Below are 17,418 nucleotides of genomic sequence, written 5' to 3'. Positions count from 1 at the left end.
TAAGTTCTCTTCAATAGCCTTCACTTTTTCATTAGCTATCTCCTAAGGATGAAGCTTTGAAAAGAAAATCTTAACAAACTTCAATTTATATCGAGGGTCAAAGATAATAGCTATAGATAAAATGACACTATAACTCCCAATAATTCTTAAACTTTCCCAACATAAAAGTGCCCATCTCACTCATCACTGAATCGCCAATGCTGTTTTGTTCTTCTATCAATATTGCAATTTTTCATACATTAGCAAGATACAAATTAGCCGTGGGGTATTTACATCCAGAAAACAAGGTCGTAATATCATAAAATGGCTTACAAAACTTAGCTATAATCTCGACCATTTTCCATTCATCTTCAGAAAGGCCATGTCTAAAATCAACGTCAAGCAAGTTATATAGTGAATATAAGCTTGTCGATAAAGAAGAGCACTTTCAAGCATTTGGTAGGTGGAGCTATACCGAATAGGCATATCTTGGCTTAGCTTCTTAGAACATAGTAGACTAAGATTACGTAGACAATCCACAAATTTTATTATTCTTGTTTCTGAATTCTTGATATGCTTAAAACTTTCTCTAATTTTTGCAATCGCTGCATCAGCCTTCTCTAAGCCCGTCTTAACAATTAAGTTCAAAATATGATTCCCACAACAGACATGAAGAAACTTTCCATATAAAATTAGCGAACGCATCAAATAAAAATGATTCTTTATACTATTCACTACACTGCTATATCAAGTAGCAATATTTAGTAAGGGTAAAGATTTTCTTTTCGATTCCCCATTCTTTAAGAAATTTAATCAACAAGGGACCTAAAATCGCACCCGAATGTGGAGGAGGAACTATGACGAAAAATCAACACCCTCTTATGAAGAACCCAATTTAAATCTACTTAATGAGCCGTTACATATATATAGCCATTAGATGCTAATGAAATCTACATATTTATGTCAAACACACTCTACTATGAATAACAACAAGCTCATTTTTTAAAAGTTTTTTTTCGCTTGCATACATATTCAAGATATCTAACTTCGCCGGGTTTCTTGATATGTGCTTCGCTACTGGATTTAGATACCAATGAAGGTCCCTAATTCCAACTAAACTAAAAGCATAGTTATGCCTGACTATGGGTAATGATATTTTCTCTGGATAAACTTTCTGATCTATTGGTTCACTTTGACCCTCTTTTGCGTTATTCAACGGATGTTTTGTCAACAAATGGCGGTTCAAATTTGATGTTCCAAACTTAGGATCGTATATGTAGTCTTTTTCACAAAGCGTACTTTGGACTTTAATCTTTCCATCACTAGAAATTTCAGGCTATGTTACCTTAACAAACGAATCCCAAACAGTGGAAATTTATCTTTTTGATCGTTTTAGCGTAGTTGAAGAGCTTTATTCACAATAATCAGCAGTACCTTCCATCGACATCTCTATCTAAAGATGAAGTAAAAAGTAAGAATTAGGTTCGATATAACTCAATTTATTATAAGTGATATACATACGATGAAAGACTTTGCGCTATAAAATAAAAGCACATAGTAATTCCTCTTTATATATTTCAGCAGTTGTTTTCCATTAAAATCTAGCTGAAAAGAATTAGAACACATACAGAGAAACAAACAAATAAAAAGGTACTTAAATTTGAAGCTGAAAAACCAGTATATATTTGGAAACAATCTACTGCTCGTTTCAAAAGAAACGAATTTCATTAGGCATAATGGTACTCTACTGCGATAATTTTGTCAAAAGCGAAGAAGAAAGAGAGAGATTTGAGGCTACTGTGGAACTCACCGGAGAAGTTAGAAGTGGATTTGAGCCTTTTGTGCCAGATGATTGTTGGAAGTTGGAACTCACCGGAGAAGTCGCGATGCTTGATTGGGGAAGAAGGGGAGAGATTTGAGGAATTGGGAATTTAGGAATTTTCTGGGGAAAATAGCGGACATGAGAGAAGACTGAAAATAGTGGACAACACTACGGCTATTGAAAAGCTTTCAAATAGTATTATTCATATATTACCCATTGATTATCCATTTTCATAATGGATAATATGGATAATTATCCATATTCGATCCGATTTTAAAAAGGCAGTTACCCAACCCATTTTTAGTGGGTTGGGTTGGGTGTATAAATATTTTTAACCACTTTTCCAGCTCTACATGGTACTTTGCAAAACCTTGATATCACCTGCAAAACAAAAACCAAAGTTAGTATGAGGGGCTGCACCACTGTTCTCTTCCAAAAGGATTTGAAAAAGGATGTTGTTTTTTCTTGTCATCATTCCAGAGCATAAATGTAAGAGTTTGGAAAATTAGGTCTGATCCCCTAGTAACTTTTCTATCAACCATAACCATGTTAAAAGTTGGAAGCCAATTGAGGTGGTATTTTGATTTTCCTGCTCCTTTTGTGTTTGAATGAATGAGTGCATGTCTTATCTAGATAGATATGTCCCCTAATATGTAAAGGTAACTCAGTCATGTTGTGATAATGAGTCATGGAAGGGAGATCATGATTGAGTTTGGATAAAGAATCTACAGGAACATTGGCTTCGTTGTAAACATGTGAGCATCTGAAGTAATCACATTGTCCACAGAGAGCCCTGAGGTCTTGCAGATCAGCTTCAATGCTCCAAGGAGGTTCTGCTGATTTTTTGAGGCATTGTATGAACAGAGCAGAAATCAGCTTCCAAGTGAATTTTCTTAAAACCATTATCCAAGCACCATTGAAGTTCCAGAACTGATGATATTGTTTCTGCTAAGCTTTTAGTTTCCTCACCTAAGGCTTGGCTAATGCATGTATTAAGTTTCCCTCAGAATCCCTGACAATGACCCCAATTCCAATCTTGCCTAGATTACTGAGGGAACTACCATCACTATTAATTTTGACAAAGCCACCCTCATGCTTCTGCCATGTCACTTGAAGGATAGTGGTATGAAATTGTAGGTCTTGCACAATGGAGTATAACTCAGTCATTTCAAATAACCAGTTGATGGTGGGGTAATTGGCTCTGAGAAGAAGGTTGATGTCAGATTTAATGGATTAACAAAATATGATCCTTGAGAATTTCTTATCTCCATACTTGGCACTACACCTATTCTTTCATAAGTTCCAACATATCATGATAGGGAGGGTATCCAACAACAACTTGTGAACCTCATTCTTGCTTATTTGAATCTACCATTTTATCAAGAGCAACTGTAAAGACATGTCTTGTAGGGGGAAACCAACAAGACTAGTAAAGACTTTCCAGAATGATTTAGCAAAGGGGCCCCTGCTGAAGATGTGATCTACTGATTCTGCATATGGCCTGATACAACACACGCATCTAGTGACAGTAGGATGTCAAAAAGACAAAACTCTATCATCAGTGGAGAGTTTATTTCTGAGTGCTCTCCATAGGCAGAATGACAATTTGAAAGGAATCCTTTTGTGCCATGTCATCTTGTTGGTGAAGAGAACCTGTTTCCTCTTCCTAATTATCCCCCAAGCAAAAGCACATGTGAAGTTCTCAGCGGAAGTGAGAGTTCAAGTTGGTTTGTCAGGTGTATGAGGTGAGTATTTGATGGAAACCTACAGAATTTCAAAGATTTTATATGATGGGGCACAAGCATTGAGTTTCTGAATGTTCCATCTCCCTAAATCCCATAATTGACACACAGACATATTGCTAGGTCTACCTCTTTCATTCCTAAAATTTGTCTAGGGTCCTGTGCCTAACCAATTATCCCACCAGAAACTGATTGTGCCAGAGTGAAGCCTCCACAAGATATTGGGTTCAGCTTCTTTCTTGTTAATCATCATCTTTTTCCAGGTTTGAGATTGTCATGTATTCCTTTTTTGGATACAAGATGTAACCTCTTACAGTATTTAGCCCTCAAAACGCTACTCCATAAGGATTTTTTAGTTCTTAAGGGCCACCATTGTTTGAATTCCATGGCCTTGCAAACATCAACAATGGCTTTAAAGCCAGTACCTCCTTCCTCAAGTGGGTAGGACATTTTATCCCATGAAGCCCAGTGATATTTGTTTTGTATTTGTCTATACCCCAGAATAAGTAAGCAAACATTCTTTCAATTTGCTTCATAATAGTTTTAGGAGGTGAAACTGTTAATAGGATGTGGATTGGTAGCGATTGCAACACATGTTTGATTAGAGTAGCTCTTCCTCCATAGGAGAGTAGTCTACTATGCCATCCTCTAATTCTACAAATTACCTTGGAGATTAAATCATTGAAGTGTAGGATTATCCTCCTTCCCATGTAGAGTGGACATTCAAGGTAAGTGATAGGAGATTCCCTTATGGTAAAACCTGTAAGCTGATGAATTCTGTTGATATTATAGTGGAAGACACATGAAGGAGTCATAAAGTGACTCTTGGCCTTGTTGATTTTCTGTTCAGATGTGTTTTCATAGTCCTCCAATATCTTCATTATTTTCAAAAATGAAGCCATTCCCCCTTATGTGAATATGATCACATCATCTGCAAAACTCAGATGATTGATGTCACGCCCCAAAATTGAGGAGCGCGACTGGCGCTCAACCGAGTGAACCCGACCGAGCAAGATTGTTAGATTTTATTCTACCCAAACTCATCCATGAATAGAGATAATACATATTATCATTAATTAGACGAAAATGTGTTCATGTCTACAATACCAATTCATTTCCAATAGTTTTATCATTTTTAAAATCTCAAATGGACAAGTAATACAACCACAATATAACATAGTTTGTCTTTCCCCAGCACCAATACACAACTCACACTATGTCTACGGAGCCTCTATAGATAAAGAAGAGTACAATGATAATGCCGGCAATAAGGCCCCGACTATATCTCAAACTGAATACACAAGGTACAAAAGATACATGACCCCCGGATGAAGTGGGTCTCACCAAGTCAACTGGGAAGAAGATGCACTACTATCACTGATCAATATCTCCTGCTGTGGAACCACCTGCATCCATTTAAAGATGCAGCACCTCCGGCAAAAGAGACGTTAGTACCGTCGAATAGTACTAGTATGTATAACTAAACAGTCTCTCAATAGAATGACAAATAATACAAACAAGATTATCATAATATCAATGAAAGCCTTAATTAACATCAAACCTCAATTTAGGATCAAGACAGTGTTCAAATTAATTCCCATATCTCACATTGGGATATTTTTAGTATCTATATACCATTGTCCACAATACCATTATTCACAATATCATTATTCACAAAATCAGTACCACCATACTCTTAGCACGGAATCCGATCACGACAAGATCGGCTAGGCTATCTCATTAGAGACATCAACCACAATTACTCTCAATATCAATACCACCATCTTTAACATGGAGTCCAATCACGACCCGATTAGCTAGGCTATCCATTAGGGACATCGACCACAATCACAATTTCAATTATAATTTCCAGCACAATCACCACCATGTGTGCGGCATGGTGTCTGATCACGACCCGACCGGCTAGGTTCTCTTATTTGAGACATCAACCTTTTTATATAAATTATCGCATTTCATATTACTTTCACATATTTTCATTTTATTGGCACTAATGGCCATAATCATAAGGTCATTCTTGGCACGTTGGACATATTCAGTATTTCATGCTCACCTTATCAATTTCAAATATCATTATCATCATCAAAAACAAATACAACTCAAATCAAGGTGTGTAGTACACATGTGAGTAATTTAGAGTCTAAGGCACATAGAGATATTTCACAAGATTTGGCATAATAGCCTTTATTTGAACTTGACTTAAAGTCGAAACATTATTAATGAGTAGCCTGTATTTTAACACATCCTCAATTGGTAACATAACATGAATAAAGCATTTAGGATGCTTGTTGAATATATATCTTTCGGGACTTACATAATTTATATAAATATCGTGGGATTTAATTCTAAGAGAAGAGTTTAGCCAACATACTTCACTTGAGCTTCCTTAAACTCTAAAACGTTCCGGAATTCTTAGCAACTTCAATCTATTGTAGAAATATAACAAATTGAATCAAAATTTGGAAAATGATCATGGTTCTAGCTCACTTGAGCATTTTATCAAACACTAGGTGTGCATAAGGTTTCAATGTCCTTTTTATGAAGGATTTCATCATCCCACAACCCAATCTTTACCATTTTTAGCTCAACAATCTTCCTACACCCTTTGATAACACATGCATGTAAAATAATCAACTCTCATACCCAAATATTATCTTGCTAGTTACCCATTTTAGAAGATTTCGAAATTAGGGTTTAGGGTGTAGAATCTTACCTCTAGGATGAAGACCTAGTGAGCTTCCCTTCTTAATCTTCCAAAACTTGAGCAAGAATTGAAGAAAATATTATTGAAGAACACTTTCTCACTCTAGGGCACTCTCTCTCACTCTAAAATAACAGATTATGTCTCAAAAATGGCCCAAAGAGTGTATTTAACAAAATAGGGTAGGGTTTTAAAAATCCAAAAATAGAGCTCCGGAACAAGGTATGCGATCGCATAACCGATATGTGGACCGCATATCGGTAGCATAATTGGTTACAAAATAGCCAAAAGAACTGCATGTGTATGCGGTCACTATATGGTCTGCATAACTGTTATGCGGTCACATAATGCACTGCATAACAGTTATACGGTCACATAGTCGACCGCATAGTTGCTTCCAACTGACCAAATTAACCGCCTCACTCTGCGGCCATTATGTGGTCCACAGAGTGGTTCTACGGTCACATAATGGACAACAAAAATATACTTTTCCGCTAAAAAATTCCTTTACTTTCCGGTGCATTGTTCAACCCAAAAATTTCGAGCCACGGCTCGCAAGCTCTCCTAGTCCGTCACCATGAAATATTATTTTCTTTGCAAACTTTACCGGGCTTTACACTTAAGTACTTCAAAATTTTTCGGGGTGTTACAATTGACTTTTGGGACCATCTTCTCCATGTAAAAACCCTTGAAAAATTGATCATGAGTGCGTTTGTTAAGCATTTTGGATAGTAGCTCTGCCTCAATGATGAAAAAAGAGGGAGACAGTGGGTCTCCTTGCTTTAAACCCCTAGTAGACTTAAAGAAGCATGCCTGGAGCTATTAACAACCACAGAGTACTAGTTGTTGGACATGATCCTCCAGATCATGTCAATGATGACTTCACTAAATCCCATTCTCCTGAGAATAATGCAAGTAAATTCTCAAGAAACCATGTCATAATCGTTTTTCATATCTAGCTTAATGACCACATTAGCTCCTACATTTGGCTTTTAAATTCCTTGGACAATCTCTTGAGCAAGCATGATTTTCTCTGAGATACTTCTGTCTTTGACAAAACCAGACTGATTGGCTGAGATGATGTTTGGTAGTATAGGTTCAAGCCTGGTACCAATCAGTTGAGAGATGATTTTGTTGATGAAGTTACTTAAGCTTATGGGTCTAAATTCAGTCAAAGAGTTAGGGGATTCCACTTTGGGTAAGAGAACAAGGCATGGATTGGTCATGTATCTAGGCATCTTCCTCCAAAAACAAAGCAAGCACCACCTTTAGCAGATCATCCTTAATCACCTCCCAACAGGATTGGAAGAATTTGCCATTCATCACATCTAGACCTGCAGCACTGGATGGGCACATGGAAAATACAACTCGTTTAAATTCTTTCATGTCAGGATCTCTGGATAGTTCAATATTGTCTTCATTAGTGATCATGATTGGTATACAGTTGAGAAGATCCTCTCTAATGTGCCCTCCAGGCATAGTGAAGAGCTCTTCAAAATAATCACAAACAGCTTCTCCAATAGCCTCATCACCCTGAATCCAATCCCCTTCTGCATCCTTAATTTTGTGGATGAAATTTTTTCTTTTTCTACCTTTGATTAGGCTGTGAAAGTACTTAGAGTTGGCATTCTCTTCTTTGAACCATTGAAGTTATGTCTTCTGCTTTAACACTTCCTCCTCAACTTTCAGGTGTTTAGTATACTGAGCTTGAAGTTCATGTAAGGCAGTCATGTCAGATCGATCATTGGTAGTAACCCATTTCTCCTCTTCTATATTAATCTTCTGTTCATACTCCTTGGTTTCTGAAAGATGTCCCCATATTGTTGTCTAGACCATTTACTCAAAGCACTAGACAAGGCTTTAAGTTTTTGGTGAAAGACCCACATAGGATTTCCTATAACCTGCATGCTCTACACCTCTGTAACTAGTGGCATGAAGCTTTCATTCTTTACCCAACACTTGAGAAACCTGAAGTATTTCCTAACATTGTCTTGTATCACATGCATTTCCATTAGGAGAGGTGAATGGCCAAAGCCTGCAGAAGCCAATTGTGTGATAGTTGTATCGGGGAAGGAGATTATCCAGTTATCATTAGCCATCCCCATGTCCGGTCTTTTCCACACTATAGAACCAGGGCCTATTCCATTAGACCATGTGTATCTTGGGCCATAAAACCCCAAATCAATCAAGACACATTCTTCAATCATGTTGATGAAGTCAATGCTTTTCTTCATCTGGTATGGTATCCCTCCAATCTTCTCACCCATGAAAGTAATGACATTAAAATCTCCAATCACACACCAACATACCGTGGAAGTAGTAGATTTGAGTTTCAAATTCTCCCATAGAGGAATTCTCATAGAAAGTTTACATTTTGCATCGATTATTGATATATAAAAGATATCTCCAGCTTCTACATGCTTCAGTTCAATATCCATCTGTTGTTCATCTTGGTCCAAGAGAGTACCAGTGAACTCCTGATCCCAGAAGATCCAAATTATGTTATTACTGTTGGAAGCAACCTGGTTTATCGATAGCTGCATTCTGAAGTAGTCAAGATGGTTGTTATGGGAAGAGATGGCTGAAGTAGTTGGATTATGAAGAAATGCTTCTAAGACAACAATGAGGGATGATTTGTGGATCCGTTTTAGAGTTTTGAGTCTCTCAATAACTCCATAGGTCCTGATACCTCTAACATTCCAAGTTATTGTACTGACCATTTAACATTGGTAGGAGATTTGGGGTTTGGTGGGACAGAACTGCTGGAAGAAGCTCTACTTCTGGTGAGTCTAGGTAAGGGTCTTATCCTTGGCAATCTAATTTGGGAGTCTAAAATATTGTCTTGTTCAGTTGCACCATTCACAGCTGCAATCAGGAGTTCACAATGATGCTCTTCCCCAATCCCTGCACTCAGATAATCCTCTTCTTCTGAGAATGTTCCCATCTCATCTTCTGACTGGATGTGTCTGTACTCATCCTCTTCATTGATAGGTTTTCTTGATGGCATAATGTTGTTAACGGGACCATCCATATCGGTTCATCAGGTATTTTCTTAACTGTTGTATTGTCTACCTCAATTCTTTCGACTTGGATATCACATTTGTTGGGTAACGGTGGTTGGGAGAGAGATAGGTTGGCATTTGGAGTTGTGTATCCTGCAGGGGCATTTGATTAGTTTCAATATTTACTTCCCGTGTCTGTTCAACAATGCTTATTCCTGCATTTTTCTTTCTCGTTACTCTCCTCTTCTTTTGACTAGGTTTGTTCTTTGTTTTGGGGAGTTGAATTTGGATATCTGAGGAAACATGACCCTCTCCTTTGATTAATCTTCTCAAAGATTGTTCTTACCCACTAGAATAGATCACTTCACAATAATCCACATCATTAGTAGCCTCTGACACTTCTCCAACCCTCTATTTGCTTCCACAATATGAATATCAGGGGGTTGGAGAGGTTTATTACTATTCAGATCATTAGAAGCATCACCTTCCTCCAAAGCCTCTGGAGCATCACCTTCCTCCAAAGCATCTGGATGATCTTTCAGGGTTGTAGTGTTTCGACTTGTTGTTTGGCTCACCTTGTTCTTTTGGTTTTTAGTAATCTCATTAGTCTGCATCTGTTGTTCTGTTTTCTTTTTTGGAATGATTGGTTGATACTATTTCTTATTTTGCCGTTGATGCCATTTGAAGTGTTTCCTTTTCTAGTTTGCCATTCAGTGTTTGGAGGGGAAGCCCCTGGATTTTGCTGTTCCTCCCCTTTCTGGTTAACGTCAGCATTGATGCTTCTATCTTGATTCTCATACTGATTGCTCTGGTTTTGTGATGATGTTTGTTCCTCATTGGGCTGCAGTTGTTAAATTTCATTTCTCTTTTCTTTTCTTGTTCTCTTCATCCTTAATTCTGATTGGGCATGAGTGTGAATTATGGTCCAGGTGTCTATAATAAAGACAATAATCTGGGATGTTTTCATACTGAACTTCTAGCCACTTCCCATCCTCAGTTTAATCTTCATCAAACATGATGTGGCCTTGGCTTAGTCAAATCAATCTGCATTTTTCCCTTAGCTACACTTCCTCTAGTCTTTTGGAATGATGCCAGATCCAAATGAAGATCTTTCCCCACTGAAGATAGTACGACATTCAATATCTCCATGTAATAAAAGTTCCAAGGAAGTTCTGGAACCACCACCCATATAGGAAAAATGGGTGAATCTTCATCAGGACTGAAATTGGGTGTCCATGCTTCCAGCTTCATCATTTGACCTTGAATATACATGAATTGCCTGGTCCATACAATGAAATGATCATATTCATTATCCAGATCAATGTAGACTGTTCTTGCATTAAAATGAGCAATCTTGACACCCCCTTTAAGTTCTGTTTGTGACACAAAACTTCTCCTAATAATCTCCATCCTAGGCATAGTGTTGGAAAATTTCACAACCACTGTGAATTTGCATCTTACAGCCAGTTTGACCATATAATCATCTCGATTGAAAATAATTGTTGGTTGACCTTGCTTTGTAGTGATTTTAGGAGGAATAAACTCAATTGGTTCATGTTCAGCTTCATGTCTTGCCCTCAGTTTGGTAACATAGGAATGTTTGATTATGGGTGGAGGTGGAGCAGGTGAGCTGGATGGTTGTTTAGGATTGGCACTTGTATCATTTGCTTGATTACTAATAGTGGTATTATTGGTTGTTTGCTTTAGAACAGGTTGTGAGGAAGGAGACTTAGTGTGAGATGGTTTGTCAAAGTTGGAGGAGATCTTAGGAAGGGTACTTTTGCTAGGTGTTGGTTAGTGTATAATAGTTGTTTGGTCTGTGGAGGTTAACTGGTTTCTTCCTTCCCAGTTCTGTTGCACAGTAAGAGGGGGATTCTGAGTAATATTGATTTGGTTATCATGATGATGAGTTGCGGACTTGGGTTGTTGATTCAAAGTTAAAGGAATAGGTTCATTACCAATAGAAAGAGTTTCCTTAGTGACAATAGTTGGTCGAGCATGTTATGGTGAACATCTATAGCTCAACTGAGGGCAATGGAATTGTGGATACCTGTGATTGTTGTGATTTCTTGGAGGTGTTAGAATCAATCTCTTTGGCAAGATTCTTCTCCTTTTGTTGGCTTAAATTGACCTGTGCAATTGAATCACTCTGTTAGGTCACCTGGGGGCTGATGGAAGAGGAAAAACACGACCATCAACTTGGAGTTGTATTTCTTGGTTTAGACCTTGATGACAACCTTCAGTAATACTTTGGGGCGCTTGAACAACACTTTGCTTGTTTGAATTAACAGATAATTTTCCAATGGTATTACATTAAACACCTGGTGCCTGTAAGTGTGCAACTTTGGTGTTTTGCATTGATGTGGCAATTGGCTCATTGAGGTTGTTCTTTGATATGTTAATATTCATCTCCTCTTTAATTTGCATCTATTGGCCTTGGTCTTGGTCAATTTGGACATCTGTATCATTCTGTCCGAGCAAATGTTGCTCATCGGTCATGTTCTCATCATCGGCGACGACGATTTTCAGCGGTGGACTGGTATGAGCTTTGGTGGGTTGCTGGTATTTGGGTTGGAGAACAACCTCCCCGGTTTGAAATCACAGAATTTGGATCAGTAGTGAGCTGAGATTTTGTAGAAGCGCCCAGGCGATGTTTTGCTACATTTATCGCTCCACCATTTTTAAAATTTGTAGCTGCTGGGGAAGAGTTGAAGAGGATGCCCAGTTGGAGTTTGTACGCAGTGGTGAGGCGCTTCTTTTGAGCCTGGTCCGGTGGTTTTCCGCCACCGTACGGTGGAGTTGCATGCATTCCGGCGTGACAGTTTACTATTCACGCAATTCATATGTACGGAGAGAGAATTTGATACTTCGGTGGAGGCATATGACCTAGGGTACTTTTTAATTTTCATGTTGTAAATATGGTACTTTCTTTTTTCATTTCAACAAAATGAGTATTTCTTTTCATGATGCAGAAAAAGTATTTTCTTTGATTTCAACAAAATGAGTATTTTCTTTTCATGTTGTAGAAAGAGTACTTTTATTTTGTTTCAACAAGAAAAAGAGTATTTTCGTCGATTATGGAGCACAAATTTTAACGTTGTTCTTGTGTGAAAAAGTAAAGCAACGGATTAGTTCCTTTAGATTTGTGGTAACTTTTAAAAGAATAATTGAGTTCTTGACGAAAATAGAGTTCTAAAAACCTTGGGTATTTTATTTTTGGGGATGGGGGAGGAGCACAGGAAACATGGAAATTTGGAGGGAGGGAGGGGTAAGGAGAGTAACATAGAAAATTATTTTTCTAAAAAAATATTTTCTACTCTCTAACTAAATACTAAAAAATATTTTTTGACAAAAAAATTCACCAACCAAATATAAAAAAATAAGTGATAAAACCATTCATTATTCAAAAAAATATTTTTCAGAAAAATATTTTCAAGTAAAACATTTTCCTTCGTACCAAACACACTCTTTGTATCGTATGCTTCTTTGAGGGCACTTAGTAATTCTATTTTGTCTTCACATCTCATTTAGTAAAGATTAGACAGCACTAAGCTAGTGCAATTTATCTTGTCAAGTGAATTTTTCCATAATTAGTTGTGGCTAAAGATGCTAAGCAGCATTAACAATTGACACAGAGTTTCTTATCCAAGTATTTTAGCCATTTCAGTTTTGACACTTTTAGCACATTATAAATAAGACACTGCTGAAAAGATACCTATATCAAATCATGAATGACGCCTACTGAATATTGTCGTTCTTCCGCTAGCTCAAGCTTTATTCTTTGCGATGGCGATTTTGTCTCATTCTAGAGTATTGTCGTTCTTCCTCTAACATCCTCTTATCTCAATATTTCTTTAATATTATTTCATTTCTGATATCGGAAATTATCATTATTTAATTTCATTTTACTCTTATATTTGCAAAAAATAGTTCTTCAATCTTATCTATGTATACGGGTGAAACCGATCCCATGAGACGCTTAGTCTTCCGATGAAGCAAACGGAGCAAGAGACGTGACATCAAGGAACCAGAATCGAGACAAGGAGCCCCTCGAACCGGGGTCCGGGAAAAATGCCTGGCCTCGGGAGTATCGCGGCCATGACCACGAGTTCAGTTTGAATCCCAAAGGCCCCGGAGAGCACTACCAGGTAATCGAGCACGACCAACAAAAGGCCGTGATATCCTTGACCACCCGGATATCACGGCGTGGATCTCGGCACGTATCGGTAGAGAACCGGTGATTAGTTAAACAAAATATTTTTACCTTTTATGCAATTGTACTTAGAGTAAAATTCTCCTAATATATAAAGGGGTGTTTAATTATTCATTAACCATATTGTAACACACACATCAAGGCAATATACTCTTATTTTCTCTATTATTCAAAGCTCTTAGTTTTGTTCATTGAATCATCAGTAACGTGAGTCCAGGATCGAAGGCAGGCATTTCATTAAGCTATTACTAAGTCCGGGATCACTCCTCTTGATTGGTTTGACAATTTATCACGTCCTTTATCTGTTTAATCTAACACAATTTATCATTTGTATTCAATTAATCCACGCATCTTTTAAACCACTTATAAATTTAATTGTTATCCTTTTTTTAGGGTAAAAAGTTTGGCGCCCAACGTAAGGCTAAGGATAATAGTGGCAATTTGATACAAATGTCCATAACACACTCTATTTTACACTTGTTCTTTAAGCTTTTAATTTCAGGTCAGATTAAAAATGTCGAACTCCCAATCTGCCCATTTGAACGTGGATGCTGAGTCTGGCCACCATGGCGAAAACAACAACATGGTACCCAGCAACGAGGTACCCCCTGCTGACCCCAACGGAGTCCTGGCCGCTGATCCGATCTATGCTAACTCACGCGTCGCTATCGAAGCAAACTTGTCTGCTGACCCCGAAAAACGCATTCGCGGGGGAGTCCGGTTGATAGCTCGGAGTATACACGATGGCGAAGGTGACAGGATCAACTTGCGCTTGATCTTCAAAATGTTACAGGCTCAACAGACAGCGATAGCCCAGTTGCAGAACTAAAGTCGAGCCCCCAGCTGAGTTAAGCCCGAATCATCCCGGAAAAATGCCATAGAAAGGCCGGGTGAAGCAAAACCCAGGACCAACCCCAAGATAATAAAGATGCCTGAGGAACTGACAAAGCGGGTGGAATCGGGAGAAAAGAAAATGGAAGCCAACGACAAAAAAGTGGAGACCTATAACTCAAGGGTCGACCAAATCCAGGGAGCACCACCGATACTGAATGGCCTGGATTCCAAAAAATTTGTCCAAAAGCCTTTCCCTCTGAGCGCAACTCCGAAGACGATCCCAAAGAAATTCCGTATGCCTGAAATTTTAAAGTATAATGGGACAACTGATCCCAACGAACATGTGACCTCTTATACGTGCGCCATCAAAGGAAATGACTTGGAAGATGATGAAATTGAATCCTTTCTGTTGAAAACGTTCTGAGAGACCTTGTCGAAAGGAGCTATGATATGGTATCACAACTTACCCCTTAATTCTATCTACTCATTTTCCATGCTTGTAGACACCTTTGTAAAAGCGCACGCCAGGGACATCAAGGTCGAGACCAGGAAATCAGACCTTTTCAAGGTAAAGCAAACAGATAACGAGATGCTCAGGGAATTCATATCGAGGTTTCAAATGGAATGGATGGACCTGACTCTGGTCGCAGATTATTGGGCCGTTCAGGCCTTCACCCAAGGACTCAATCCCCGAAGCTCATTGGCTTCACTACAGTTAAAGCAAAATCTGATAGAATATTTGGCAGTAACTTGGGCCGACGTCCATAACCGGTACCAATCAAAAATCAAGGTCGAAGACGATCAGCTCGGGGCCCCTTTCAGTTCCGTTTATCCCGTCATAACTGGTGACAGATCCAAGAGAGACATTAATCGTGAATAAAGATTGAATAGAGACCGGTATCACCCATACAATAAAGATCGTAGGGGTAATGGGTCCGAACGTAACACTGTAAGAAGTGAAAGAAGGAGTGACCGAGGTCAAAATAACCGGGGACTCATGAGCAAAAGCGGTTTTGATAGACCCATCGGGTCTAAGGAAGAACCAAGGATATCAGAGTACAACTTCAACGTCGACGATGCCTCCCTTATATCAGCCATCGGATCCATCAAAGATACTAAGTGGCCTTGCCATTACAATCTGATCCTGCCCAAAGGGACCTCAACCTAATATGTAAATATCATGGCACTCACGGCCACAGAACCCAAGACTGCTGACAACTGAGAGAGGAAGTAGTCCGGTTATTCAACAACGGACACCTCTGAGAGTTTCTGAGTGATCGAGCCAAAAATCACTTCAGGAATAGAGACTCCAACAAGTAGATTGAGTAAGAGGAACCTCAGCACGTCATGAACATGATCATTGGTGGGGTTGACGTCCCTCGGGGGACGATGTTAAAGAGCACTAAGTGTCCATTACAAGAGAAAAATGGACTCGAGATTACATACCGGAGGGAACCGTATCTTTAAATGATGAGGATGTTGAAGGCATCGTGCAACCACACAATGATGCGCTGGTTATATCTGTATTCATAAATAAATCTCGAGTTAAGCGTTTGTTAATTGATCCAGGTAGCTCGGCCAATATCATCAGATCGAGGGTCGTAGAATAGTTGGGTCTACAAGACCAAATTATGCCTGCAGTCCGAGTTTTAAACAGGTTTAACATGGCATGTGAGACCACTAAATAGGAGATAACCCTGCCGGTAAACACCGCCAAAAACATTCAGGAAATAAAAATCTATGTGATCGAAGGATATATGAGATACAATGTTCTGTTCGGGAGGGCATGGATTCACAACATGAGGGCAATACCCTCGACATTACACCAGGCATTGAAATTCCCCACAACGGGAGGAATTAAAATAATTTACGGAGAGAAACCGACCGCAAAAGAAATGTTCGCGGTCGATGAGGTGATCCCGATATCCGCACTCTCGACATCAAAGAACCCGAGTTTGGTCACCAAGGAAAAAATTAAATAGCAATTACCTACACCGGCCCCGACTGAACCAGAAAAGTAGGGGATGGGCAAGGATGACGACTACAGAGTTCCCAGGTCTTTCATAGCCCATGATGATTCTGATGCCTACCAAGTCAACAGTCAAGGAGCTGGAGCAAGTCATATTGATCGGCCACCTACCCGATCGGAAGGTATATATGAGCACAGGGTTAAGTCCCGAGCTCAGGAAAAAACTCATTGAATTCCTTATAGCTAACATAGATTGTTTCGCTTGGTCCCACCTTGACATGACAAGGATCCTGCCGGAAATAACTACTCACAAGCTGAGCTTGGATCCGAATTTTCACCCGGTTAAGCAGAAAAGGAGGCCTCCGTCCGAAATCAAGCATGCATTCATAAAAGATGAGGTATCTAAACTCCTTAAAATAGGTTCCATTTGGGAAGTTAAGTATTCGGATTGGTTAGAAAACGTAGTAGTAGTCCCTAAAAGGGAAATAAATTAAGAATGTGTGTATACTACAAAGACCTGAACAAGGCATGCCCCAAGGACTTTTTCCCTCTGCCTAACATCGATCACATGATTGATGCGACGGCCGGCCACGAGATCCTCATCTTTCTCGATGCCTATTCTGGGTACAACCAAATCTGGATGGACCCAGGCGATCAGGAAAAAACTTCCTTCATCACTAAATACGACACTCATTATTATAATGTAATATCGTTCAGATTAAAGAACGCCGGTTCCACATACCAACGCCTAGTAAACCGAATGTTTGAAGAACAAATATGAAAATATATAGAGGTTTACATTGAAGACATGTTAGTAAAGTCCATCCGAGATAGCGGTAAGTGAAGTCCTAGTCCGGGAAGATAAGAAATTTTCTATCTATTATGTTAGCAGGACTCTAGGCGAGGCCGAAACTAGGTATCCTCACCTGGAGAAATTGTCGCTCGCTTTGCTAAGCGCCTCCCGAAAGTTAAATTTGTATTTTCAATGCCATCCCATATGTGTCATAACTACTTACCCGTTAAGAAACATAATGCATAAACCCTAGCTCTCGAGATGATTGGCCAAATGAGCCGTGGAAATTATCGGGTATGATATCGAATATCGACCTCGAACCGCCATCAAATCCCAAATTTTGCC

At 38.9% G+C, this 17,418-nt stretch overlaps 1 protein-coding gene across 1 annotated transcript; it reads right to left on the bottom strand.

Moving 5' to 3' along the window:
- Positions 1–7,492: 7,492 nt before the first annotated feature.
- LOC107777087 (uncharacterized) lies at positions 7,493–8,805 on the bottom strand. Its single transcript, XM_016597065.2, has 3 exons — positions 8,215–8,805; positions 7,965–8,089; positions 7,493–7,865 (listed from the first exon to the last, which is right to left on the bottom strand). The coding sequence occupies exons 1-3, from the start codon at positions 8,803–8,805 to the stop codon at positions 7,493–7,495; spliced, it is 1,089 nt and encodes a 362-aa protein (XP_016452551.2).
- Between the last annotated feature and the right edge of the window lie 8,613 nt (positions 8,806–17,418).

The sequence above is a fragment of the Nicotiana tabacum genome, chromosome 4 (assembly GCF_000715075.1).
Source record: "Nicotiana tabacum cultivar K326 chromosome 4, ASM71507v2, whole genome shotgun sequence".
Lineage (NCBI taxonomy): Eukaryota > Viridiplantae > Streptophyta > Magnoliopsida > Solanales > Solanaceae > Nicotiana > Nicotiana tabacum.
The sequence above is the reverse complement of the archived record's forward strand: the minus strand, read 5'-3'. Positions and strand labels throughout refer to the sequence as shown.

Coding starts and splice junctions, on each gene's coding strand:
- LOC107777087 (XM_016597065.2), bottom strand. CDS start 8,805: ATGCAGCTATCGATAAACCAGGTTGCTTCCAACAGTAATAACATAATT. Junction 8,090..8,214: donor TCAGGTTTCTCAAGTGTTGG/GTAAAGAATGAA, acceptor TAAATGGTCTAG/ACAACAATATGGGGACATCT. Junction 7,866..7,964: donor TTACATGAACTTCAAGCTCA/GTATACTAAACA, acceptor GTACTTTCACAG/CCTAATCAAAGGTAGAAAAA.